The following is a 26,786-nucleotide window of genomic DNA, read 5'->3' on the forward strand; positions in this document are numbered from 1 at the left end:
AGTTTGTTGAGCCCCTACTCTGAGTCAAGCACTAAGAACACAGGTGGAGAAGACTCCCATAGGCAGTGGTGGAATGCAAACTTAAACATTCACGGGAAGATAAATATTCTAGTTGAGGTATACACAGGATGACGTGGGTAAAAAAAGTGGGACCCTTTGAGAAAAGGGCCAAGGAAGAATTCCCAGAGGGGATTAACGTTTGACCTATTCTTAATGAAGTATGAGCTCACCAGGGAGATATTCCTGACAGATAACAGAAGTCAAAGGCAGAGAGATGTGAAAACATGGTATATTTGGCCAGGCGTGATGGCTCATGCCTGTAATCCCAGCACTTTGGGAGGCCGAGGCGGGTGGATCATGAGGTCAGGAGATCGAGACCATCCTGGCTAACACAGTGAAACTCCATCTCTACTAAAAATACAAAAAATTAGCCGGGCGTGGTGGCAGGAGCCTGTAGTCCCAGCTACTTGGGAGGCTGAGGCAGGAGAATGGCGTGAACCTGGGAAGTGGAGCTTGCAGTGAGCCAAGATCGCACCACTGCACACCAGCCTGGGCGACAGAGACTCCATCTCAAAAAAAAACAAAAAACAAAAAACAAAAAACAAGGGTATATTTGAGAAACTGCAAAGAGCCTGCATGGCAGGACTGACATATACCTGTGGAGGAGCAGTGGGGAGGAGCCAGGCAAGAAATCATTCTACATGCCAAGCCAAGCAGTTTGTGAATTTTTCTGATGACAACTATGGGGAGCACTCCAAGATTTTAAGCAAGTGAATACATGAATATGCGACTTTTAAAAATATTTCTCTGCCGGGCGCAACAGCTCATGCCTGTAATCCCAGCACTTTGGGAGGCTGGGATGGGCGGATCACCTGAGGTTAGGAGTTCAAGACCAGCCTGACCAACATGGAGAAACTCCGTCTCTACTAAAAATACAAAATTAGCCAGCATGGTGGCATGCACCTGTAATCCCAGCTACTCAGGAGGCTGAGGCAGAAGAATCACTTGAACCCAGGAGGCGGAGGTTGCGGTAGGCCAAGATCACGCCCCTGTACTCCAGTCTGGGCAACAAGAGTGAAACTCCGTTTCAAAAAAAAAAAAAAAAAAAATATACTATATATAATATGAACTTCACCACACTGGCAGCAACTGGTAAGGCGGATTGGAGAGTAGTGAGACTAAAAGCAGGGTGTTCAGTACAAAGCTACGGCAGTAACTTTGGTAATAGCAGAGGAAAATATGGAAGACGAGGCAGGTTGGTGAGAGATTTAGAAAACTAATTGCTGCACGTGTATGTTTATGCATATGTGTGCTGGGGCAAGAAGATGGGAAGACACCGTAAACAAGAGGAAGAATCCAAGGAAGAACTTCCAGATTGTTTTAGATGATGAGGTATAGAGTAAATCAACAAGAGAAGACAGAGACTACAAGGGGAAGATACTACAGCAAAGCATAGCAGGCTCTGCTAGCCAACCACACCTAGAGCTCAGGAGAGAGATCAGCACAGTGGAGCCGAACATCATCAGCATTTCAGTGCTTATCGGAATCTAGGTATGTGGACAGGGAAGAGATATTCCAGAGCAACTGAGAAAAAAAGGTTGAGATCAGAACTCTGGGAAATGTGATTTGTTAAGCAAGTGAACTGATAAAGAAAAATCAATCAAGTAGATCTTTCTCAAAGAATACTGGTTAAATTTACTGTTGTTTTACTTTCTATTAGTCCCCACTGTAAATACAATTCTATTAGCTTAAAAACATATCCTAACACAGTACTTTGAAGACACGTAAATGAAACAGAACACAGCTTACATCGTAGAGATTTTGTTGAAGGCTGTTTAACGAACTTTGACCAGAAGAAAGAGCAATCTGGGAGGTATGTGGTGACTGAAGGGATCCCAGATAGTCTAAAGACATGGTGTGTAGAGAAAAGTAAACAGTCATCAATGAGAAAAGTAGATTCTCAGAAATATTTCAGAACTAGCATCTAAGTGGAAAATTAAGTAGACTCTGAAATCAAATGCATGATGAAAATAATTTTCATGAAATTTGATTTTAAGGTCATCAATGAATATGGTAAAGAGTTCCACTGAAATGGAAAAATATCACAAGAAAAGCAGAGTTGCTACGCACATTTAAGGGATTTATAGGCGAAAAGTGACAGAGTTAATTGGAACAGAAAAGTGTGTAAAGAATTATTTGCCAGTACAGAACTACAAATTAGATCCCAACACTATTTGGGGACCAAGTCTGCTTTTATATTTCTTGTTTACATTACCTGTTTGGTTTCCAGTTGTTTGCTTTTTGAGTTTCCGCCTTTTTCTGCACTCCATATATTGCCCTTGTCAAAACGGCCACGAAGACATGCTAGTTCTTTTTGACGTTCCTAAACCCATCAAAAGCTGTATTTTACACAAGAGCCAGTAGCATGTTTAACATCCAAACACTACTAAAATTTTCCTTGTTTTCAGTTTTAAACTGTTTAAAAGGTTTAAACAGTTTGCAGTTTAAAAAGTTCATAAAAACATGGAATTCACAACAATATTTCTAATTTGAAATGAGTGATACTGTCTACGGCCATACCACCCTGAATGTGCCCGCTCTTATCTGAAATTAGTGAAACAGAGAATCAAGATGTTACTTATCTCAGTCAAAAAGACTGGCATCAGAACCCATTTTGATTTCTAGGTTCTATGCAGAGATTATGTGATGAATAATGTTAAATACAGTACATCATACCTGCTTGAGCTGTTGTGCTAAATGGGTAGTAGATGAAGATGTGTCTTGCTTGAATAATCTTTCTTGGATGGCCTTTGTATTTGGAGTAATAATGGGGGTTCTATGGGGTATGCTACGAGCTGGACTTTCTTTGCTGTGCTCTTGACAACGCTCTCCAAAGCGTTCCAGGAAAGGCTTAATTCCTGCTCCTCCTACAGAAAACACACACATTTTTGGAGGCTATTCAAAATAAAAAATTATTATGATTTCTATGGAAAAGTTCTAAACTACATTACAGCTTCGAAATGCTTTGATTCTATCAGGAATATTCATTCACAAAGTAAACTATAAAATACCTCAACATTTTAAAAGTTTACTTTACTATTCTATTTACGTACATGCCCTAAAACCTACTCATAGAATTTAGTTATTTAAAAAATAATAATAATTTTAAAAAGGTAGAATGAGGAGAGAGCAGTAGGGCTTAGAAAACTCCCAAACTGAACAACCAGAATTTAAATAATTAGAAATTGACTGTATGTATATTAATAAATCTACCTTCATCACCAAGTGTGCTGGCCATGGTAACTTCCAACAACTTACATTTCTATAGTCAATTTATTTTATCTTGCTTTTAGGAAGCCTAACATGAAAATAAGGGAATTTTTCCTTTTTCTCCTTCAGAAGGAAAACTAGGGATTATTCATTTCATCAAAAGGACACCTTGATTTTACAGTATCTTAAAATAGTGTTCGGTTGGGCACAGTGGCTCACACCTGTAATTCTAGTACTCTGGGAGACCAAGGCAGGTGGATCTCTTGAGCTTAGGAATTCGAGACCAGCCCGAGCAACATGGAGGAACCCCATCTCTATAAAAAATACAAAAATTAACCAGGTGTAGTGGCATGCCTGTAGTCCCAGCTACTTGGTGGGCTGAGGCAGGAGGATTGCTTGAATCTGGGAGGTTGAGGCCGCAGAGAGCTGAGATCATGCCACTCACTGCACTCCATCCTGGGTGACAAAGTGAGACCCTATCTCAAAAACAAAAACAGCAAAACAAAACAAAACAAAACAAAAAACTCCACAGCACTCATTTGAAATAGTATGAAGTAAATTTAAAGTAGGGCAAATGGGGCATATATCACTCCCATCAAGAGGATTCTAAGGTTGTACTATATAAAAATAGGCTTATCTATATCAGAGATTAGCATATATTTTCCTGTAAAGGGCCAGGCACTAAATATTTTGAGCTTTGTGGCCAATATGGCCTCTGTCACAACTATTCTGCTCTGCATTACAGAATGAAAGCAACCACAGACAATATGTAAGTAAATGGGTGTGGCTGTGCTCTAATAAAACTTTATTTGCAAAAACAAGCAAAGAGTAGAATTTGAGCCATGGCCATAATTTGAGGACTTCACCTGTCACTTATTACTACTTCAGGCCATATTCCAAACCAGAGTCCATTAAGAATGCAATGAAGTATCTAAAATAAATATCTCTGAAACCCTGGAAATGTGATTCTGGGTATATCCAGTAGTCACGAACAATTAAAACAAATGTTTCTTATCTAAGCCTTGAGTCTTTAGAAAATTGGGACTAACTAGTCCTATTCCATCTGGGGATCTTACTATTGTTTCCAATTCTCATTCCGGCTCAACTGGAAATTGCTGATTTTTACCTACCCCATAACCGCTTCCCCACTCTCATTTCTATTTACTGCCCCTTTATGATGAACTATAGTTTCTGCAGATGTTATATTTTCAGAAAGTTAAACTTTAGCATTAAAAGTCTTTCCAATGAAAATGAACATAGCTCAGAATAAACTCGATTACCATAGATTTTAGTCCTGTGTTTCTCAATTAACAGCATGTGGAAGTGTGCCAGAAGGTATAAATCACCACAAGATAAATATGGCATTTCCTGGAGTATCAGTTAACTATGGTAAGAAATTTTGAAATTTTGTATGTAAATGCTCACACACAATATACACACAGATAGATATAATTGGGGGGATGAAGAGAGGTTGATTAATGAGTACAAATATACAGTTTGGCAGAACAAAAAAGACCCAGTGTTTGATAGATCAGTAGGGTGACTATAGTTTACAATAATCTATTGTATACTTCAAAATAGCTACAAGAGAAGAATTCAAATGTTTCTAGCATAAAGACAAGTATTTAAGGTGATGGATATCCTCGTTACACTGATTTGATATTTATAAATTATATGAATATATTAAATTATCAAATGTACTTCCAAAATATATATATTATTTACCAATAAACAGCAATTTTTTCAAATATTTCTATCATTTATCAATTTAATAAATAAATAAAATTAGAGGTGGAATCACTCATATGCACATTCACTTCTCTCTGCTATTAGAGGTGCCTTCATACTCAAGATTGAGAAGCACTGCTCTGCACACTTGGCTACAAGAATGTTCCTTCATTATGCCCCTAAAATGTGATTTCTCATTAAATATGCTTTGTCTGAATCAAAAAATATAGAAAAAAAAATCTAGCACCATCATCCTGGAAAAAGCATGTTTAAACTGTTAAAATGTAACATATTAAGTCCTTTGACCAGTAAATAGGCTAGTCTACATTAATAAATGTTCATTGAATCAACTAAAGCTGAGGTCTTATTTGGAACATTCAGGAATTGGCACTGGCAAACCATTGCTGTACCATTCACAACTGGATATTTAAAATGTTGAGAATAGATATCCTGAATATAGTCAGCAATAATTTTAAATTTTTTATAAATACGTAACCTGGTGTTGTAGATTTGTCTTTAGATTGAGATTGCAGACAAATTTCTCTATTTAGTTCTCCTTTGGACGGAACTGTCTGGGATAAAGTTGACTTCACAATTGGTTTCGATACCCCCGTTTTCAGAGGGCTAATTGGAGTTTTTGGAAGTAGTTCAGGATTTTGTCCCTCACAACTTTTAGCATCAGTGATAGATGTAGTAGATTTCGCTGGAGAAGAAGTAGCTTTCTGAAACATGAAAACGCTTAGGGTAAACAACATTCATAATATCTAAAAGTAATCCTATAACAAAACAATTCAAGTCCTATTTACTTGATAGCCTTTATTTAAGATTTATGAAAATGAAATGATTTTGCTCTCTAATAGATCAAACAAATGTGAAAGATCTGGGAAAAATACCCAACTTAAAAAATGCTATTATTTAAATTATAATATGTGGGTTAGTCTGCATAATGTATTCATGGGTAATTAAGTATTAGCAGTACGATCACTTTTTAAAAAAAAGTTTTATTCATATTATTGCACTAGCACCTTTATCAAATATTTAACTATATTAGACCAAATTACATTTTAATTAAGTCAATAAAAATTTAACAAAATAGTATCACGTACTTGATGGTTAATAAATTAAGTACTTATACATAGCCAGGTACTGTGCTAAGTGTTTCATGACTCTTATTAACCCTCCAAATAACCTTTTTTTCCTATTTTATATACAGAAAAATAAAGCCTTGCAATATTAAGCACCTTGTCCAAAGTCACACTTCTAATTATGTGGTAGAGCTAGGATTCAATGCAGGTCTAATTCTAAAGCCTAGCTCTACACTAAAAGACAATGGTCAGAAACACAAAATTATTTTTCCTTTTTATTTAAGATTTTTTTTTGAAAACTGTTGAGGTAATACATGCACAAAGTAAAAGTTTCAAACATTTCAAAAGGATATATGGTGAAAGTATCATACTCTGTTTGGCAATTTGCCTTCCCAGAGGCAACTATAGTTACTAATTTGTTATATATCTTTTCAGAAATATTTGATAAATTTATATAAATTTCTCATATATATATTTAAAGCATTATAACAGAGGACTTAATTTTCAGTGTTCTCCTTAATGACTAAGAAGAGGCTCTATCATTCCATTATAGACTGGATTTGCATCAAATTAGTATAACTTCAGCTGTCAACTGCTAATTGATCTTGGGACAGGGTACCCAACTTAACGATTTTCACTTTCTAAGAAACTGCTATCTTACAAATACATATAAACTCACTAAGCACCTATTATAAAACACATATCCACCCATCTACCTGCACATACACACAGATGTATTATACCACTCATAACAAAAAAAGAAAAGGCTTCCAAAGACCAAAATGATATCGACTTACCACAGAGCTGGAAATTGAGGCATTAACCAAAGATGTATCATCAGCACTTGAGGATGGGGCTTTATTCAAAGAGGCATCGCCATCCCTTTGGGAACAGCATGTAGTTTCCTGCTTAACACTGCTGCTATTGATCCTAGCAGATGCTCCACTTGCAGAGGAAAATTTGGATAAACAAGTGGTACCAGGCTGTTCTTGTACACTGTTTTGTTTTGCAAATGAGTGATTTACATCATCTTCCCAGGAGCAAATAGTTGCAGCAAGGTTGGCCAGACGGCCCCTTCTCCCAACTGGAGCTGCTGAGGCATTTGAAAGTGGTGGTTTGGGAGGGGAAGCAGCCTTTTCCTCTGATGGCATTGGTGAGAAGAGTGAGCTTTCAGGAATATCATCTGAAAATGTTTTCAGAAAAGAGTTAAAAACCATGTTTAAGAGTAATACTTATGTAAAAAACCAGGATCACTCTATGCAGAATTTTTAAATGAGATTAATAGGTTTAAGAACCAGTGAAAAGTTCTAGCATGCATGAAACTATCAAGTTATTTAAATTTGACAACATCTTTTTAAATCAAATGATATTAAATCCAAAATTTTAAAAAAACCTATTATACCTATTTTTTCCATTTTCGATGGATCATGAATAAGAGAGGCTATATTTTAGAATGAATTCATGGTGTTATATATAACATTGCACAATTTAAAATTATGTATCTCACAGAAACTTTTTGTTTTAAAAATGGATTAGACCATTGCTGTACAACAGAATGTTTGTCCAATACAGTAACCATTAGCCACTTGTGAATAATGAGCACTTGAAATGTGGCTAGAGCAGCTGATAAACTACATTTCATTTCATTTTAATTAACTTAAACATCCACATATGGCTAGTGTCTCCTGTACTGGGTAGCACAGGGTTAGATCAAATCAAAAACAACCAAATGTTTTCCTGAACAATTACTTCATTTGGAGAGAAATCCCAAATAGTGATATTTAACTGACGAAGAATCTAGGCCTTCCCTAGGGCATGTATATAGGGAATCCAAGGTTCACAGCACTTCCTACTCCACAAATTCAATCAAGGAAAGAGGAATTCCTCCTGTCCAAAGCTTCTACTTCTGCTGAATTTTCAGTTCTGCCCCTCCAAAACCTTTTCAGGGACCTTGCTCGAAATAAGCCCCCTCCTTCTCTACAAACTCTTCTCTGCACATAAACACAGTAATGAGTTGTTTAACAATGGGGATACTTTCTGAGAAATGCATCATGAGGTGATTTTGTTATGTGTACATCACAGAAAGCACTTCCACAAAAATGGTGTAGTCTACTATATAGTTAGGATATGTGGTAAAACCTATTGCTCCTAGGCTAAAAACCTGTACAGCATGTTACTCTACTGAATACTGCAGGCAACTGTAACACAATGGTAAGCAAACATCTAAATATAGAAAAAGCACATTAAAAGTACATTATAATCTTATGAGACTACCATTGTATATGCAGTCCACCACTGACCAAAACATCAATATGTGGTATATGACCATACAGTAGCCCAACCCTTATCTTTAGTTTCACTTTCCCAGTTTCCTTACCAGCAGTCCACTGTTGTCTAAAAATATTTAATGGAAAATTCCAGAAATAAACAATTCATAAGTTTTAAACTGCACACTGTTCTGAGTAGCATGATGAAATCTTGCACCATCTGACCAGGATATGAATCCTTTGTCCAGCATATCCACACTGTAGAAGCCACCCGCCCCATAACCACTTTGTAGCCATCTTGGTTATCAGATCGACTACTGGAGTATGCAGTGCTTGTGTTCAAGTAGCCTTTATCTGCTCTAATGATGTCCCCAAAGCACAAGAGCAGTAGCAGTGATGCTGGCAATTCGGATACGCCTAAGAGAAGCCATAAAGTGCTTTCTCGAAGTCAAAAGGTGAAAGTTCTCGACTTAATAAGGAAAGAAAATATGCTGAGGTTGCTAAGATCTATGGTAAAAATGAATCTTCTATCCATGAAATTGTGAGGAAGATAAAAGAAATTCATGGAGTTTTGCTGTCGTACCTCAAACTACGAAAGTTATGGCCACAGTGTGTGTAAGTGAAGATGGAAAAGGCATTACATTTCCAGGTGGAAGATGCACAGAAAGATGGTGTGAATGATGGCAATCGGGTTCCGTACTGTCTGAGGTTTCAGACATCCACTGGTGGTCGTGGAACATATACCCAGCAGATAAGCGGGGAGACTACTGGATTCTCAAGTTTCTCTTACCTTAGAAATAAACATACTGGCAAGGCACGAAGGGCCCAAGCCTGTAATCCTAGCACTTTAGGAGGCCGAGGCAGGCAGATCATTTGAGGTCAGGAGTTCGAGACCAGCCTAATTGACATGGTGAAACCCCGTCTCTACTAAAACACAAAATTAGCCACACGCGGTGACAGGTGCCTGTAATCTCAGCTATTCGGGAGGCTGAGGCAGGGGAATCGCTTGAACCCAGGAGGTGGAGGTTGCAATGAGCCAAGATTGTGCCACTGCACTCCAGCCTCGGTGACGGAGCAAGACTCCCTCTCATAAACAAACAAACATACATCCTGGCAAGGAGTGGCGGGCTCACACCTGTAATCCCACCACTTTGGGAGGCCAAGGAGGGTGGATTGCTTGAACTCAGGACTTCGAGACCAGCCTTGGCAATATGGCAAAATCCCATCTCTACAAAAAATGCAAAATTTAGCTGGGCTTGGTGTTGCGCCTTTAGTCCCAGCTACTTGGGACACTGAGGTGGGAGGATCGCTAGAGCCTGGGAGGTAGAGGAGGTTGCAGCAAGCTGAGAGCATTACCACTGCACTCCAACCTGAGCGATGAGGCGAGGCCGTCTCAAAAAAAAAATAAACATCCCCTCATTGATATACATCCTCTTTAACTACTGGCCCTCTTTCCCTACACAATATTCACTCACCACTTAACTCACTCAACTGACCTTCTGCCTGTACCACTGCCCCGAAGTTGGTTTTGCCATTGTCACTAGATGCCAGTTCACACTTTGCAGGCTTTGTATTTCTTGACATCTCTAAAATATATCACTCGCTTTCTATTTGTGACATCATTCTCTACTGTCCTTCCTGGCTTATCCTTCACAGTCTTCCAACTACCAAATATCTCCATTTGGCTTGCCCACAGATATCCCAAATAACGTATCTGAAGGTGAAATTGCCCTGAACATATTCCTCCTCATCTTAGGAAAAGACGTCGCTAACTATCCAGTCACTGGGGCCAGGAATCTGACCTCTTCCTCCCTTCTCCCTCATCCTCCACCATCCCGTCATTAGGTCCTAGAGTCTGTTTCCTATATGTCTCAAATCCAGCTTCTCCTCTTCATTTCCACAGTCCTTCACTCTTTGCAACTAGATTATATTTTACTTTATTTTATTTTTTGAGAAAGAGTTTCGCTCTTGTTGCCTAGGCTGGAATGTAATGGCACGATCTCGGCTCACTGCAACCTCTGCCTCCCGGGTTCAAGAGATTCTCCTGCCTCAGCCTCCCGAGTAGCTGGGATTACAGGCATGCACCACAGAGTATAGTCACAAGAGCTAGAGGTCTTATTAAGCCCATTCCTAAAACATGACAATAAAACTGTCATCTGCTGATAGGACAGTGCTTATTCTAGGGAAAATAACAGAAGTATATAAAGGATATTGCAGGGAAGGTGGTGGTCAGTGAGGCTTTTCTAGAGGAAGAGACTCCTTAAGCTGGACTCTAAAGGACAACTGGCTTCAGAGAATGGAGATAATCTAGTCAGAAAAACAAAAATGTATGGAAAGCAGAGGTAACATGAGCAGAGTGTGTGTATAAGTAGATCCTATCCTGGTGTTTAAAGCAAGCGGTAGAAAAGTAAGAGCTACATTTTTTTTCCATTCTGAATGTGTCAAAATAGAGAGATATGTTTGAAAAAGCAGCAGGTCCAGATTGGAATTTAATCAGTTGATGGGGAGGTCCTGGGAGAGTTTAAAGCAGAAGCAGGCAAGTGTTTTAGAAAAATCATGCTGGTGTGAGAATTGAGGAGGGACTGGACAGGGCAGAGGTTTGAAGCAGGAAGAACAGTTAGAAGGCTAATATTATAATCTAGGTGCAGGCAGGATGCAGTGGCTCACATCCCAGCACTTTGGGAGGCTGAGGCGGGCGGATCACCTGAGGTCAGGAGTTCGAGACCAGTCTGGCCAACATGGTGAAACCTTGTCTCTACTAAAAATACAAAAAATTAGCTGGGTGTGGTGGCATGCGCCTGTAATCCCAGGCGTAAGCAGCTTAGCCCTAGGCCCTGTTTTAGCTAGTCCTCAATTTTTTTTTAAATTTCTTATTTCTTTGTTGTTGTTATTTCTCAATCTTGTTCAGTGTCCAAAACCCACATCTGAAGTCAAGTCCTACCTCTTACCTCACCACTACTAAAATAAATAGGTATTAATTGATACCATAGACTATGCTATGTGCCAAAAAACATCAGGTGGCTGGGCGAGGTGGCTTACGTCTATAATCCCAGAACTTCGGGAGGCCGAGGTGGGTGGATCACCTGAGGTCAGGAGTTCAAGACCAGCCTGGACAACATGGCGAAAGCCTATCTCTACTAAAAATACAAAAATGGCCAGGGGGGGTGGCTCACGTCTGTAATCCCAGCATTTTGGGAGGCCAAGGCGGGCAGATCACGAGGTCAGGAGACTGAGAGCATCCTGGCTAACCCAGTGAAACCCCATCTCTACTACTAAAAATACAAAAAAAATTACCCAGGCATTGTGGCAGGCACCTGTAGTCCCAGCTACTCGGGAGGCTGAGGCAGGAGAACGGCGTGAACCTGGGAGGCGGAGCTTGCAGTAAGCCAAGATCGGCACCACTGCACTCCAGCCTGGGTGACAGAGCGAGACTCCATCTCAAAAAAAAAAAAAAAAAATTAGCCAGGTGTGATGGCATGCGCCTGTAATCCCAGCCACTCGGGAGGCTGAGGCAGGAGAATTGCTTGAACCTGCAAGGTGGAGGGTGCAGTGACCCGAGATCATGCCACTGCCCTCCAGCCTGGGCAACACAGTGAGACTCTGTCTCAAAACAAAACAAAACAAAACAAAAAAAATCATCAGGTAGGTCACAGGAATTAAGAGCTCTAAAGTCAAACCATTGGGATTTGCATTTGAGCCGGCTAACCAGGACAGGTTTATTAGCCTGTATGAACCCAGTTTCCCTCTTCTATAAAATGAAGATAAAAGTGGTCTCAAGATGGTAAGAATTAAAAGCTATTAGAATAAAAAAGTTTACATTAAAATAAAAAAGATTTGCAATGCCTAGCATTTTACATACTGTTTGCTCTTGAGCTTATTATCATCGCTGTCAGAAAACATAATCTTAAACTCTCTGCTAATTCTTATCAAAATTTCAGTTAAAAGAAAAGAATTGATACGTATGGAAGGCTGCCTGAAATATATGTAGTCCATCTAGTTTAATCCAGTCTAAAATATCTGTCATCTATCCAGCCCCATGCTTCAGATCACTTGATCTCAATTCTGGCTATGCATCAGAAGTACCTAAAGAGCTTTAAAAAAAATAAGACAAAAGCACACCTTGGGGCTCCACCACATTTCTGAAATTCTAATCCTATGGTCTATGTGATTCTGATACAATCAGCCAGGCTGAGAACCACCTAAGGAATGCTTCCTTGGGTGAGGCCCAGTAGCCACTGAGCTGCCTGCAAGCACCGTGGGGTCTACCTGCACTGTGCTAGCTCACTATAGAAATGCTTCTACTGCCAGGCGCGGTGGCTCATTACTGTAATCCTAACACTTGGGAGGCCAAGGCAGGCGATCACTTGAAGTCAGGAGTTCGAGACCAGTTTTGACAACATGGTGCAACTCCATCTCTACCAAAAAATACAAAAAAAATAGCTGGGCATGGTGGCACGCACCTGTCATCCCAGCTACTCGGGAGGCTGAGGCACGAGAATCACTTGAACCTGAGAGGCGAAAGTTGCAGTGAGCCAAGACTGTGCCGCTGCACTCTAGACTGGGTGACAGAGTGAGACTCTGTCTCAAAAAAAAAGAAAAGAAAAAAAGAAATGCTTCTACTGAGCTTGGAGCCAGGACATCTGCCTACCTTGAGAAACCTTATAGGTTTATTGGCTCCCACCAGGTCATATTTAAGGACACATGAAAGAAAGTTCTCTCAGGTCTTAGTGCCAAATCTCAAGTCTTAGTGCCAAAGATAGTTCTGCTTTTAGCTTGTTAGTCATGTAACTGATAAGTGTTTCATGTCTTCACATGGGCCACTAGCAAAAGGAAGACTTTACAGTCTGCATTTAATAAAATGACTTTACTTTTCCCTTCTTTGTTTTTCCTTCCCGTATTTTCTCTTCACCTTGACTTCTTTACTTTTCTTGTTTCGTAATACAGATATTTTTATAAGTAATCTCAAGGCTTTTTTTTTTTTTTTGTAACAAGGCAAGAGATAAGTGAAATTGATCATAGCGTAAATAACTCTGTTGCATAATTGTTGCTTTACTTTTCAGGTACCCCTTCTGATGATAGGCTCATGAAAGGCAAGGATCAAGTCATTTCATTCGTTTCCAGCACTGTGCATAATAATATACTTTGTAGTGCTCAATTTATGTTTTTTGACATTTTATTTCTCCCCTACCGAACAGCATTGCATACCTTAGTCCCTCAAGTTTATTTAATTATTGAATCCATGAAATAGGATTTCTTTAACATGGAGCTGAGGGTCAGCAATGCTAATGACACGTGCAGTTTGTTCTCAGCTATTTTTCGTTGCAGATATTAAGGTAATGCATAAGATCAGGTTTCTACGAACTAGTCCAAGAAACTCATTGTGATCTACTTCAGTCTAAACAAAACCAACGTATACTACTGGTAGACAAACCATTTGCAAGCAAAGGATACTCAACATATAGATAAAACAAAAGCATTTACTTTTCATGAGTTAACGGATCAAATGTTTAACATACCAAACTGCATCTTATTGGAACAGATGTATGGGCCATACCATCTATACAATTCATACCTGTCATATCATCATTATCCCAAAGGCGCCGTTGCTCCGCAAGTTTTTGCATACGTGTTTTAACTGAGGAGGCTGCAGTTGCTTCCAATCTTGAGTTCAGCCCTCTCCTCATGCCCAGCAGTGATGCCGGGACAGCCACAGAATCACTGACAGTATCTGCTGCGTGTGGCTGCACCTGAGGAGACACAGGACTTGGAGAACAAGATTTTGCAGATGATGACTCAACTGGTTGTTTATTTTCCAAATTAGAAACTTCTACTTCAGTGTTGTCAGAACAGCGTTTTTTTGATGGTGATGGTTTCGTACAAGATTTCTCTACATTAAAAAAGAAGAAAAAAGACATTCAAAATTTGCAATTTCTCACAGCATGAAAAACTTGAGGGTAGATACTTAACAAATTAATAAAACATCACCCCTCCCTATTATTTTAAATGATTTTAGTTACAACCAGAAATATGTAAAACCCCATTCTCTTTCAGCAACTTAGAAATCTGATATGAAAGATCTTTTCAAGCAAACATAATTTATAGTATAAAAACCTTAATGAAAAGATATTTAGAGCTAAGCTATGGGGGTGCAAAGGCATAAGAAGGATGCGATGGACTGTGGGGATTTGGGGGTAAGAGCGGGATGGGAGCAAGGGATAAAAGATTACAAATATGTGCAGTGTATACCGCTCAGGTGATGGGTGCACCAAAATCTCACAAATCACCACTAAAGAACTTACTCATGTAACCAAATACCACCTGTACCCCAATAATTTATGGAAAAATGAAAATAAATAAAAGATATTTAAATAACATTTTCAAAATATATGCGTAACACTTTATATAGTGTTAAGACAATAGTAAATAAAAAGTGCATACACACAGAATAAGAAAGCATTCTAACAGATTTTAAAGATTATACAGCCTAATCACCTCACTTTCAAATAAGAAATACCAAGCCTAGAGAAATTCAGTTACCCACCTAAAGTCACACAGCTGAGCTGAGTGTAGAAACCAGGTTTTCTGGTTTTGAAACTTTCTTTCATGGAAAATAACTAATAAGCATGGTTAGAAGGGCAATTGGCTTGAGGTTTAGGATTACGACAGGAGACAGAAAAAGTGACTGAATTATCTGGTCAATACCAAACAAATTCACCAGTACAGATATTTAACATTTCATATTTCAAGCTTCTATGAACACCTATAAAATAAATGAAAAAGCCCTAAAATTAAAAAAAAAATTATCATAACCATAAGGCATATTATTTCTAACTACAACTGAGTTTCAATATATCTTCTGGAAAATTAATATTTTAAAAGAATGTACATTTCATATTAGGACAGTTTCATCAATTGCCTAACCAAATGTTCTGGCAGTGACCAAAGTAGTATCAGGAATAAATCATGATTGCTCTTGTTGACATCAACCTAAGTCAATATACATCATGAAACTTTCTAATCTATTTTTTCCCTACTCTACTTTTTTGTCTCTTTTTTCTTTTTTTGAGATAGGGCCTCACTCTGTCACCCAGGGTGGAGTGAAGTGGTGCAATCTCAGCTCACTGCAACCTCGACCTCCTGGGCTCAAGTGATCCTCCCACCTCAGCCTCCCGCGTAGCTGGGACTATAGATGTGCCACCATGCCCAGCTAATTTTTGTATTTTTTGTAGACAGGGTTTTGCCATGTTGCCCAGGCTGGTCTCCAACTCCTGAGCTCAAGCACTCTGCCCACCTCAGTCTCTCAAAGTGTTGGGATTACAGGCGTGAGTCACCCCACCTGGCTCTTTTTTCTTTTCTTTTCCTTTATTTATTTTGGAAACTTTCTAATGTTTTGTAACTCATTTATGGATCTATTTACTATGAACACACCTAATAATTTTTGAAAGTGTTCCTGCTTTAACATGCGATACCATCTGGAAATACAGAATTATTCTAGTTTACAATTATCTAAAACAGTAAATGTGAACTTCTACCTAAACATCAAAATATAGTTTTGAACTTCTATCTAAGCATCCAAACACTAGTTTTCAAATACATAGCACTCAATAGTACAAACCCATCTCACAGGGAAAACAGAAGATCCTGGACTAGGGACAGGCCCCTATTTTCCTGGCTGAATACCATATAATATGTAATGTATTTCCTTCACTCTCCCTTCAAAATGGATAAATGTATGAAAACTAATTCTTGTTCTATGACTAGCTTCCAAAATAACTGAGCTAGCCCCATGTACTCTTCTCTTTAAAAAAAAAAAAAAATTGGTTTTCCCTCTGTAATTTTTTTCTATATTTTATTTTACAGTGGTATTACAGTATTTTACAGTCATACTAAGGAAGATTATTATCTCCAGACTATTCCACACTCCAGGAAAAGACTAAGGAGGCTGGCTGATGCTGGCTGGGAATCCCAGGACTGAGGGAAGAGTAAGACTACAGGTGAGTTTGTGTTTGTGTGTGTGTGCTTGTGTTTAATTCCACCACTTCTGGAGATTTAACAACCTACACTTTAGAGTTGGTTCAGCAAATAGAGGGTGAAAAAGGTTCATTAAATGTCAAGCACTGGCAGTGTGCCTTCCATTGCCTTGCTGGTACCAGAGACACCATCCACACTCTGTGGCCAGTTGTTCTGCCACCTCTGGGATAAAAAACTACACACTACTGTAAGTATAAATGTTACCCTACTCCTTTATTTTTCTTCCCTTGAAGTTTTAAGGATAACTTCAGATTGGAGAAAATAAAGTTCAATCAATTAACTTGAAATATTTGTTAGAAGAAACTGTTCCAACCCAATGGGTTCTAGGCCTAATATAATAACTCTGAAATAGAATAGAAGGCTGTTATTTCCCCCAGAGGCTGTTACATTTGTCTCCCAAAGAGCTTGGTTCTTCTATGTGCTAATGAAGTGTCTGGGGCTTGTCTCCTTCAAAAGAAAAAAAAAAAGCAAATGTTATTTTTCCCCACAAAGTCTATTACCTTCACCACCAGAAACGGGCTGCTGGTTACTTGCTTCTGAAAGTGGCTGTCTGGCTCGCTTAGCATGAGTCATAGACCTTGGAGCTGCTGTGGGTCTCTCAGCCATTTTTCTCTGAAGATTCTCTCGCCTGGCACGGGTTCGCTCCAGCAGTTTCTACACAAATAAATGTATCAGTGTTAAAACGCAAGTTTAATCAAAGGTTCATAAAATTGCAGTATCTTCTAAAATCACCAATTGCCACATAGGATGACAGTTAAACACACTTCAAAAGTGAATCCTAAGCAATTACGTCAAGATTCACTAAATGAGCACCCCAATGTCATAATTATTATAGGAACATTACAGGGGAAATAAAATGTGTAAAGTTACTTATATAAGATTTTTAAAGGCCACAAATTCTTTCTGCTTTTATCAGAAGACAGAATCTATTTCTTTACCCTTGAATCTGGGCTGGCCTTGTGATCTGCTTTGACCAATAAAATACGGACAAGTGATATTGTGAGACTTCTAGGCATCAAGAGATTTTACAGTTTGGGGTCTCTCTGCCACTAAGTGAACATGCCCAGGTTAAGTCTATTAGAGACACATGGCCCAGCTGATGGTCAGTATCAACTGCTAAACATGTGAATAAGGCCATCCTAGACTACCCAGCTCCAGATAATCTGCGAGATCACTGAAGATTCCTGCATGACCACTGGAGAGACAAGCAGAAGAACAACCCAGTTGAGCACAATACAAATTGCTGACCCAATGAATCATGAGAAAATAGAGTATTGTTTTAAGCTACTATGTAGGCAAAATAATGGTCCCTCAAAGATTTTTTGTCCTAATACCCTAAACCTCTGAATATGTTGCCTCACAGGGCAAAAGAGACTACTGATGTGATTAAGAATCTTTAGATGGAGATAATTCTGGATTATCTGGTCAGGCCCAACATAATCACAAAGGTCCTTACAATGGAAAACAGAGAGGCAAGAAGATGAGAGTCAGGGAAAATATGACAATGGAAGCAGAGGTCAGAGTAATGTGATTTGTGGCTTTGAAGATGGAAGAACGGGACAAGCCAAGATATGCAGATGGCCTTTAGAAACCCAAAGTTAGGAAAGAGATTCTCCCCTACAGCCTCCAGAAGAAACACAATCCAGCTGACACATTGATTTGAACAAAGTAAAATCCATTTCAGATTTCAGAGTGAGACCCTGTCTCTAAAGAACTGTAAGATAATGAATATGTTATTTTAAGCCACTAAATTTGTGATAAGTTGTTACAGCAGCAAAACTAATACAGCCCCTAAAATCTGGGATGGTGGTAAGCAGCAAGAGATAAATAACATATTGGTCCTTTGAAAACATAAAACACTTCCTAAGAGGAAAGAAAAACAAAATAGTCTTATGTTTTATTTAATTAAATATTAACATATAATAAAATGGTTTTAAATTGAAATCTTAGCCATTGCATAAAGTCGTGAATACTCCTTTCTACTCCAAATCAACTGATGTTCCTATTTTAAGTCAATTTAAGTAAATCTCAAACACAAGACCCTGTGAAACAATTCATTTTCTTTCAAATGCACACAACTAAAGGAGGTATGCAGATTATTACTACTGCCTTGCATACTCAGATACAGTAGTTAGTACAGGCTGAAAATTAAATTCCATTTGACTCTTTTAATTCCTTAAAATAGAGTAACAATTTTTTAAAAATCTGAGTACGTAAAAGAAACATGAGCTAAATGTGAAAGAAGGCACACTCTCTACTCTTCTTAAGAATGATTTCTCGGTGGCTCAAGCCTGTAATCCCAGCACTTTGGGAGGCCGAGACGGGCGGATCACGAGGTCAGGAGATCGAGACCATCCTGGCTAATACGGTGAAACCCCGTCTCTACTAAAAAATACAAAAAACCAGCCGGGCGACGAGGCGGGCGCCTGTAGTCCCAGCTACTCGGGAGGCTGAGACAGGAGAATGGTGTGAACCCGGGAGGCGGAGCTTGCAGTGAGCTGAGAGCAGGCCACTGCACTCCAGCCTGGGCGGCAGAGCAAGACTCTGTCTCAAAAAAAAAAAAAAAAAAAAAAAAAAAAAATATTTTAAATTTAAATTTTTTAAAAAAAAAAAAAAAAAAAAAAAAGAATGATTTCTAATTTAAAGTTCATTGAAAAAAATGACACTAAATTGAAATGCTCTAATCACAGAAAAACTAATTTATGAACCAAATGGCTTCCAGAATACAAGACCTTCACCCGCTAAATAAAAGTCCTTCAACAAATTCAAGAATAAGCATATTGTTTCACAAATCCATATATGTCTGATAATTTCTCCCATGATACAATATGAGAACTAAAAATAAAATACTAATCCTCTCAATCAACTGAAAAACTCCCTCTTGACGAAGGGGACCCCAGAGAAACCTTAAAAACTGAGTTCTCAGCCATGATGGGACAGGAGGCTGCATGCACCTTGTTATACCCCTCCTTTTGCTGTTTAGACACAATAACTGATGAGCATTAATGTTAGATAGAGATCATAAGACTGAAAGAAGGCTCTTTGTAGCAATAAGATATCAAATTATAAACAGGATCAAGCCTGGGCAACAAAGCAAGACCCTGTCTCTGCAAAACATACAAAAGTTAGCCAGGCCTGGTGGGGCACACCGATGGCCCCAGCTACCTGGTGGGTGGGGTGGCTGAAGCAAAAGGATTACTTGAGCCCAGGAGTTCAAGGTTTCGGTGAGCTGTGATCGCTACCGCACTCCAGCCTGGGTAACAGAGTGAGACCCTGTCTCTAAACAAATAAATAGGACCTAAGGCCATGCCAGGCAAGGGTTAAGTCACAAACTCCCTACACTTAAAAAATAAACTGTCTTCTAAATGCCAAAGCTTTTCTTTTACTCTAGTAGCTGAACAAGCACTGACCTCAAGATAAGCAATAAATATTAAAATAATTGCAGCTCATCTGCCATCGGACAATGACTAACCCTCATGCTCCACAAGCTACAACTACAGCTTTAATTGGACAAGAGATTGATTTCGATAACTCTCTCTCAGTAAGAAGACCACCAACCATGAATTGGTTCTGGCCAGTTTACAAAGGCTGCTCACTTGAATGCCTTCATGTCTCCACCTCACCTTTTGACATATAGGGCCCAACTGTAATGTATTTACATGTTAAGTCTTCATTCCAAAGTGAACATGGGATGCATGTAACCACATGTTTGCTCAGTACCCACCCATCGGGACCCCTTTTGTAAATACTCATAGCTCTGCCTATAACCTGTTGAATATGTATACTTGGCTAACCCTTCAGGCATAAATCCCTGTTCCACCTTCTCCTCTCTTGAAGTGCCTGTTTCCAGTCTCTGCCCGAAGCTAGTAAATATGTTTTCCAGCCTGTCAGGATGGCCACACTGTAGATTGTAACCCTTTATAAGAAAGTCTCTGCTGGGCACAGTGGCTCATGCCTGTAATCCCAGCACTTTAGGAGGCCAAGGCAGGCAGATCACTTGAGGCTAGGAATTTGAGACTAGCTTGGCAAACACGGTGAAACCCCGTCTCTACTAAAAATACAAAAATTAGCCAGGTGTGGTGGCGCACGCCTGTAGTCCCAGCTACTTGGGAGGCTGAGGCAGGAGAATCACTTGAACCTGGGAGGCGGAAGTTGCATTGAGCCAAGATCGCACCACTGCACTCCAGCCTGGTGAGAACAAGACTCTGTCTCAAAAAAAAAAAAAAAGAAGAAGAGGAAAAGAAATAATGATTCCTTTCTAAATTAATAAATTTGTGATTTTTCAATTGCTATATCTATCACTTCCCAGATATAACACTAGCCTAATTATATTCATTCATAGACATGCCCACATTCCATTCTGGTCAGTTAGAACATTTGTGAGTCAGCACAGCTTCAGTTACCATGAGCCGTATGTCACAAAGAAAGAATGTGATTTTGTCATTCAAACATATATGAATGTTCTATTGCTTACATTAGATTCAAAAATTCCCAGATTAAAAAAAACAATTAATAGATATGCAAAAACTGTTTCCTAATCTGTGAAATAAAGCTATAAACACCAAAGGTTATTAATTTAAAAGAAATTATGTATCTGAAATATATAAACTCAATAGCTCAATAAATGTAAGTAGCCCTTCTTTATAGTATATCAGGAATTTTAAAACTCTTTTAAATACAAGGCATATTCCTTGAAATATCACACCTTTCTTCCAACAGTGTAGGCCTTTTAAAAAAAAAAAAACTGCAATAACATATTCAAGAAGATAGCCCACATGAATGAATCTCAGAAAACTGAAGCTTATAGTGCCTGAACAACTTTTGCCACATGCACCCCAAAGTCATTTCTGACAAATTTTTCTAGGAGATTTCACTCATTTCCTTGCCTTCTTTAACAGAGTAGACTCAATATAAATTAACTTATTCTTATTTTCAATATGCTCTAGCAGCTCTTACCCAGGGACTTTCATTTAATTCTGGAAAATAAGAGAAATTCTACAATAAAATATGCTTCTGTGAAGTATTTTAATGACAGCTTTTTCTCTTTCAAGGTTTTTATAAAGAAAGTTCTGGATTGGTAGACTTTACTCTGGGTTTCTTTGTAGTATTCTTGTACTGGGATAACTATCACCTGTGAGCAGAGCTTCCGACTCTTGATGTTATGAGTAGTGAGTTTATGGTTTTGTCACCTGGGCGACAGTGCGAGACTCCGTCTTAAAAAAAAAAAACAAAAGAGTGCCAGAACAGTATCAGCAACAGCAGGGAGGAAGGGCGATGCAAAACAGTCTTGTTTGAGGAAAAGAGAGTTTACCATGATTTGGTAACTAGAGTTACCAAAACAATTAAGCCCTAATACCCTGGCGTTAATGTAATAGTCTTATTTCCTACGTTTGCAGGGTGGCGTTGAATTATCCTTGGGAGAACTGAGAAAATAGTCTCCCAATTTTCCTGTGTACCATAGTCTCTCAATTTTCCTAAGTTTCTGAGAGGAAACCCTGGTTGAGAAAGTCATTTTATACTAACTTTCAGTCGATAGACAAAGAACTGTACCAGTAGCTTATTTCACTGTGCAAATGTTATAAATGCTATAATTAAGCACCCAAGAGTTGGAATCAATTCAAGTAATTCATTCATTACCTATTAAGGAAAAGACATCTAAGCTGTTTTTCCAACGGCAAGTGATCTAGTTTTTCATAAAATAAACCATACATATTTCTGAGCACATTCTAAAATGATCTCAACAGGTAAAGTTTCTTTCAATTGAAATTTGTACTACCTTCAGAATGACATTTTTAAGTAAAATGAAGTGCAATTTTCAGCCAACTTAAAAATACTTTGTTCCTGTCTGTTACTTAGGAGGACATATAGGGCTAAGGATTTAAGGAATCCTGTTCTAGTTTAGATAAAATACACTCTTTTCGACCTCAGTGTAAGTGAAAGGTATCTGGTGTATGACCAGCCCTATTTTAAGGCTGATACAAAATATGCTCTCGGTTTTCTATTAGAATCTTTAAGGAAGGTGAAAAAAATTGATGTATTTGTCCCAAGATGATTAAGAATTTGAAACAGAAAAATAGATTATGTCATGCTTGAATATAAGTAAACTCTAATTGCTGAAACCTGTAATTAATATCTTACACATAACTTACAGAATTATAATTACATCTCCCCGAAAGAATTACTACTCTTCACAGAATTGAAGTTTTTGAATCAGTGTAAACACAGTTTTAGGTCCACTTTGCAACACTCAAAAACCAACAGTTTGAAACTTGCACAACAGCCTGAAGAAAGAGGAACTGTCCTGGAATAAAAGGGAGTGGACAACTGGCAACAAAACACTCCCGAATGTGACAACGCACAGTCTCCACAAAAGCTAAAATCGACACAATAACGATGTAACCCATACGCAATCTCAAAGGAACAAGATGAAATAAGTACTGTAATGATATGCCCCATAAACACCGAAAGGTTTATTTCTTTGCTCTAAAATCGTGAGCTGATAGTTGTGGTCGACACACTTGCACTGTTTCCTTTCAATTAAAATGTCAGTCCCGGGTATGAACTTCTTCGCTAGTTAGCTGAACAATGGGATATCAAGGTGCAGTGGTTTCTAGCACCTGCTTATTTTAACGTTTTGCTGTCATGTCATTAGCATCTCCTCTGCGAGCTGAGTGAACTCCGCAAATCACACATCCCACTGCCTTTCCCGGGGGCAGCCGCACTGAGTCACCCGCCCCGGACCCCGCCCTGCAGAGCATTCCAGCTGCTTCCAGCAGGACCCGTTCCGCAGGCCTGCGCCTCACTCTTGCTGGGCCAGGACTGCAGAGGGACATGGTAAAAACGGGGGCTGAAAGACCTCTCACTACCGCCTTTTAGGACAGACTCAAAGCCTTCCTCCCTGAGTTTTATCTGTAGGACTGGAACAACAAAATCTCAGAGGAACCCACCAACCACAGCAGGCCGCAGCCTCGGCTCCTGCTCTGCATCCTCAGCCAGTCCGACCCCCGCCCGCACACACTGCGCACGCGCACACACGCGCCCTCCGCCCTGTGGGGGTTCGCCCAGAGGTTGACAGAGGAAGCGGGGTTGGGGCCTAGAGCGGTGGGTCATGGCTGGCTGCACCCGCAAACTCACTCACCTCGGTAAACGGATCCATCGCCCCAGGCGTCGGACTACGAGACGATGGAAACGGTGGTTCAAATTCAGGAAGAGAAAAGTGAGTCTCGGCTCAGTGTGTCTCCTGGAAAAAACCAGGAGTCTGAGGCGGGGAAACACTCCCACAACCAGCTGTCCTCTCCTCTCGGCTTCTAGTGTCGGACTCGGCCTCTGCAGCCGTTCAAATTTGAATTTCAGCGCCGAGCCGCGAGCATGCGCGCTGGGTGGAGCCGGGGCGCCCTCTCCCCGCCCCTGCGCTCGGTCACGTGGCCGCGCCAGGCCCAGTGGTTCCCAAGGGCGGCCCCGCCTCCTTCCCGGCCCTCTCGCAGCCCTGGCCGCGGGATGGAGGGGGGCAGCGGGGCGCTTCCTGCTCTCCAACCGCGTCGGGTTCTCGGCTCCACCCCCAACAACCACACATTCCACTCAGCTTTAAGGCGATTGCTTCACACCAACCGCGTTTGGGCGTTCCCGCCTTCCTTCATTCCTAAAAAAAGTATTAAGACTGGGAGTAGTGTCGCTTGCCTATAATCTCAGCATTTGAAGAGGCTGAGGCTGGAGGATCACTTGAGCCCAGGAGGTCATGGCTGCAGAGAGCTGTGATCTCACTACTGCACTCCAGCCTGGGCGGCAAAATGAGACCCTGCCACAAAAAAGAAAACAGGATTAAGACCCCTTGTGTTGGCCGGGCGCGATGGCTCACACCTGTAATCCCAGCACTGTGGCGGGCGGATCACGAGGTCAGGAATTCAAGACCAGCCTGGCCAACATGGTGAAACCCCGTCCCTACTAAAAATACAAAAAAAAAAAAAGATAGGCGTGGTGGCGCGTGCCTGTAATCCCAGCTACTCGGAAGGCTGAGGCAGGAGAATTGCTTGAACTGGTACACAGGAGGCGGAGGTAACAGTGAGCGGAGATCACACCACTGCATTCCAGCCTGGGCTACAGAGTGAGACAGAGAGCCCTCGTGTTTCAGGTGCTCCTAGCCCGTGGCCTTCAACAGCTTTGTTTCCCGGGTCACACCCAACTCCTAGTCCCCAAAAGGGGGACTGCAGGCCTGGCCCTCAGAAAAGGCAGGTCTGGTGGGTCCCCGACACTCTTAGCCAATGAAATTAAAGCTAAAATTAACAGACTGTGTGAAGCGTTCATGCACAGTTTTTTATTTTAAATTCCATCCAACTGTGTACAGTGTTAGAGCGGGAGGAATTCTGACAAGCCCTCTGTCTAGTTCAATCCTTTTACAGCTGAGATAAGGGACGCGCGTAAACGTTAAAGGAACTGGTCCAAGGAAATGAAAATCCCGTTCTCAGCTCATGATCCGTTTTCCACACTAGCTGAGGCTGTATCTCCTGCTTATTTTTTGTACAGTACCCCAAATTGTAAGATAGATTACATAATTTCTGTATCAGATTCATTTCTTCTATAACAAGTCTGTGCAGGTAAAGATGACAGTTCTTGATTTGTTCATCTGAAAAGTTAAGAGTGACTGTCCATGAGCTGAACAAAACAGAACTATTCCTCCCAACTAAGTGGTTTCAAAATGTATAATAACATGTCCATCTTAGCAGTCAGTCAATGTAACAAAAAGTATTTACTAATATTTTAATTTGAATTTTGTATGATAGATTGTACGTAACCGAAATCAGGGCAAGGGGTAAGGGAAATATTGCTTGGGGTCAGGGCTCCACCCAGTTAGCCAAATCGGTTAACCCATGGGGTTTTTTTTTTTTTAACCTTTGTGGGGAGTCATGGACTCCTTTGAAAATATATTAAAACTGACCCTCTACCTAGAAAAATGACCATTTAATCTTGAACTATTTAACAGGATTTTGTGAAGTTCATGGACACCAGGCCAAGAACTTCTGATTTAGCCTGTTAGTATTTTAGTTTACTCATCTGTGTAACAGGAATAATCATCTGCCCTGGTTTCCTCAGAGTTGTTAGAAGGGGCAGCTGAAAAATGGAGAGACATAATCCAAAAATATTCCATAATAAGACACTGTCTGAGTGTGTAGTATATGGAATTATTAGTATTTAACCCAGAATGTGTTATTTATGAACAAAGGAAAAAGATACTTGAATTTTTTTCAAGTGTGACAGGAAAGAGGTGTATGTATTTGGGGTGTGTCTGTGTGTGTATGCATGTTTTAAAAAAGTTGGAAAATGAGTCATTAGAAATTTATGTAGCTGTTGTGCCTTCTGGCTATCCCTATGAGCCTTAGTTTCTTTGTATCTACCTCAACTAGATTCCAGTTAGGACTAAAAGAGGTAAAGCACTTAGCATAAGATAGCTACTCACAACATTTAGTGTATCTTCCCTCACCATCCCACTATCCCACTATGGTTTTGGTTTCTACCTTTATAATGATGATGATAGTAATAATGGCAACCATCACAATTAAATAACTCCTAAGACTAAAACACTTACTATGTGCCAGAAACTATGGTAGATATTCAAGTCTACTCTCCTAGGGTACTACAATTGTCTCCTACCATACCTCCTTTCATTCTTAACCCCTGGTAGTTCATTCTTCAGTTTCTAGGCTAGAATGATTTTATCTTTTAAAATTGTGTTATATAACAAATAACAAAAAAATTAAAAACAAAAAAATTATGATATACAACAAAGATGTGAATAATGAAACATAACCATATACCAGCCACCTAGCTTAAAAATAAAACATCCCACATGTAATTGAAGTCTCCTGTGTGTCCCTTCCTATTCTCATTCATCTTCCCACTCTTCTGGGGTAAAACTGTCTTGATTTGATGTTTGTCATTCCCATAGAAATATGTATACTTTTATCACATCTACATATATATATCCACAACAATATCTAGTGCTTTATATATAAATTTTATTTTCAGGATATATCTTTCTGCAACTTTTTTTGGCCCAATAATACCTTTATGGGATTTATCCTCACTAATAACTATAGCTGCATTTAATTCATGTTCACTGCTAAATTATATTATACAAATATACTTGTAATTTATGTACCCATTATCCTGTTCATTGCCATTTAGCTTATTTCCAGTTTTTCATTCCAAAGATCCCATGATGCCATGAATACCCCTTACATGCACATCCAAAACTTTCTCTAGAGCAGTATACCTAGGAATTAGTAGCTTATTTCAATATTATTACCAGATATTAAAAATAAACTGCTCTTCAAAATGGTCATAACAATTGATACTCCAGTCAGTAGTATATGCCCCGGCTGCTGCTCTAGTTCCTCCCCAATATGTGGGT

The 26,786-nt window shown here is 39.6% G+C and overlaps 2 protein-coding genes across 5 annotated transcripts in view; one reads left to right on the forward strand and one right to left on the reverse strand.

Moving 5' to 3' along the window:
• Positions 1-23,795, reverse strand: part of ANLN (anillin, actin binding protein) — a 68,086-nt gene extending 44,291 nt beyond the window's left edge. For 2 of the 3 annotated variants that reach the window (XM_017873705.1, XM_017873704.1), the window contains exons 1-7: positions 23,520-23,761; positions 16,882-17,035; positions 13,923-14,237; positions 6,881-7,266; positions 5,495-5,720; positions 2,737-2,927; positions 2,276-2,383 (exon numbers count right to left, since the gene is read on the reverse strand). In XM_017873705.1, the coding sequence (XP_017729194.1) occupies positions 2,276-2,383; positions 2,737-2,927; positions 5,495-5,720; positions 6,881-7,266; positions 13,923-14,237; positions 16,882-17,035; positions 23,520-23,537 (1,398 nt within the window). In that variant the 5' untranslated portion in view covers positions 23,538-23,761. Of the gene's footprint in view, positions 1-2,275; positions 2,384-2,736; positions 2,928-5,494; positions 5,721-6,880; positions 7,267-13,922; positions 14,238-16,881; positions 17,036-23,519 lie in introns of all 3 variants that reach the window. The other variant, XM_017873703.1, reaches the window with a different exon arrangement.
• Positions 23,439-26,786, forward strand: part of MATCAP2 (microtubule associated tyrosine carboxypeptidase 2) — a 62,964-nt gene continuing 59,616 nt past the window's right edge. For both annotated transcript variants that reach the window (XM_017873706.1, XM_017873708.1), the window contains exon 1: positions 23,439-23,597. In XM_017873706.1, coding sequence (XP_017729195.1) covers positions 23,490-23,597 — 108 coding nt within the window. In that variant the 5' untranslated portion in view covers positions 23,439-23,489. The remainder of the gene's footprint in view (positions 23,598-26,786) is intronic.

Source organism: Rhinopithecus bieti, unplaced genomic scaffold, assembly GCF_001698545.2.
Source record: "Rhinopithecus bieti isolate Rb0 unplaced genomic scaffold, ASM169854v2 scaffold_6944, whole genome shotgun sequence".
In the NCBI taxonomy this organism is placed as follows: domain Eukaryota; kingdom Metazoa; phylum Chordata; class Mammalia; order Primates; family Cercopithecidae; genus Rhinopithecus; species Rhinopithecus bieti.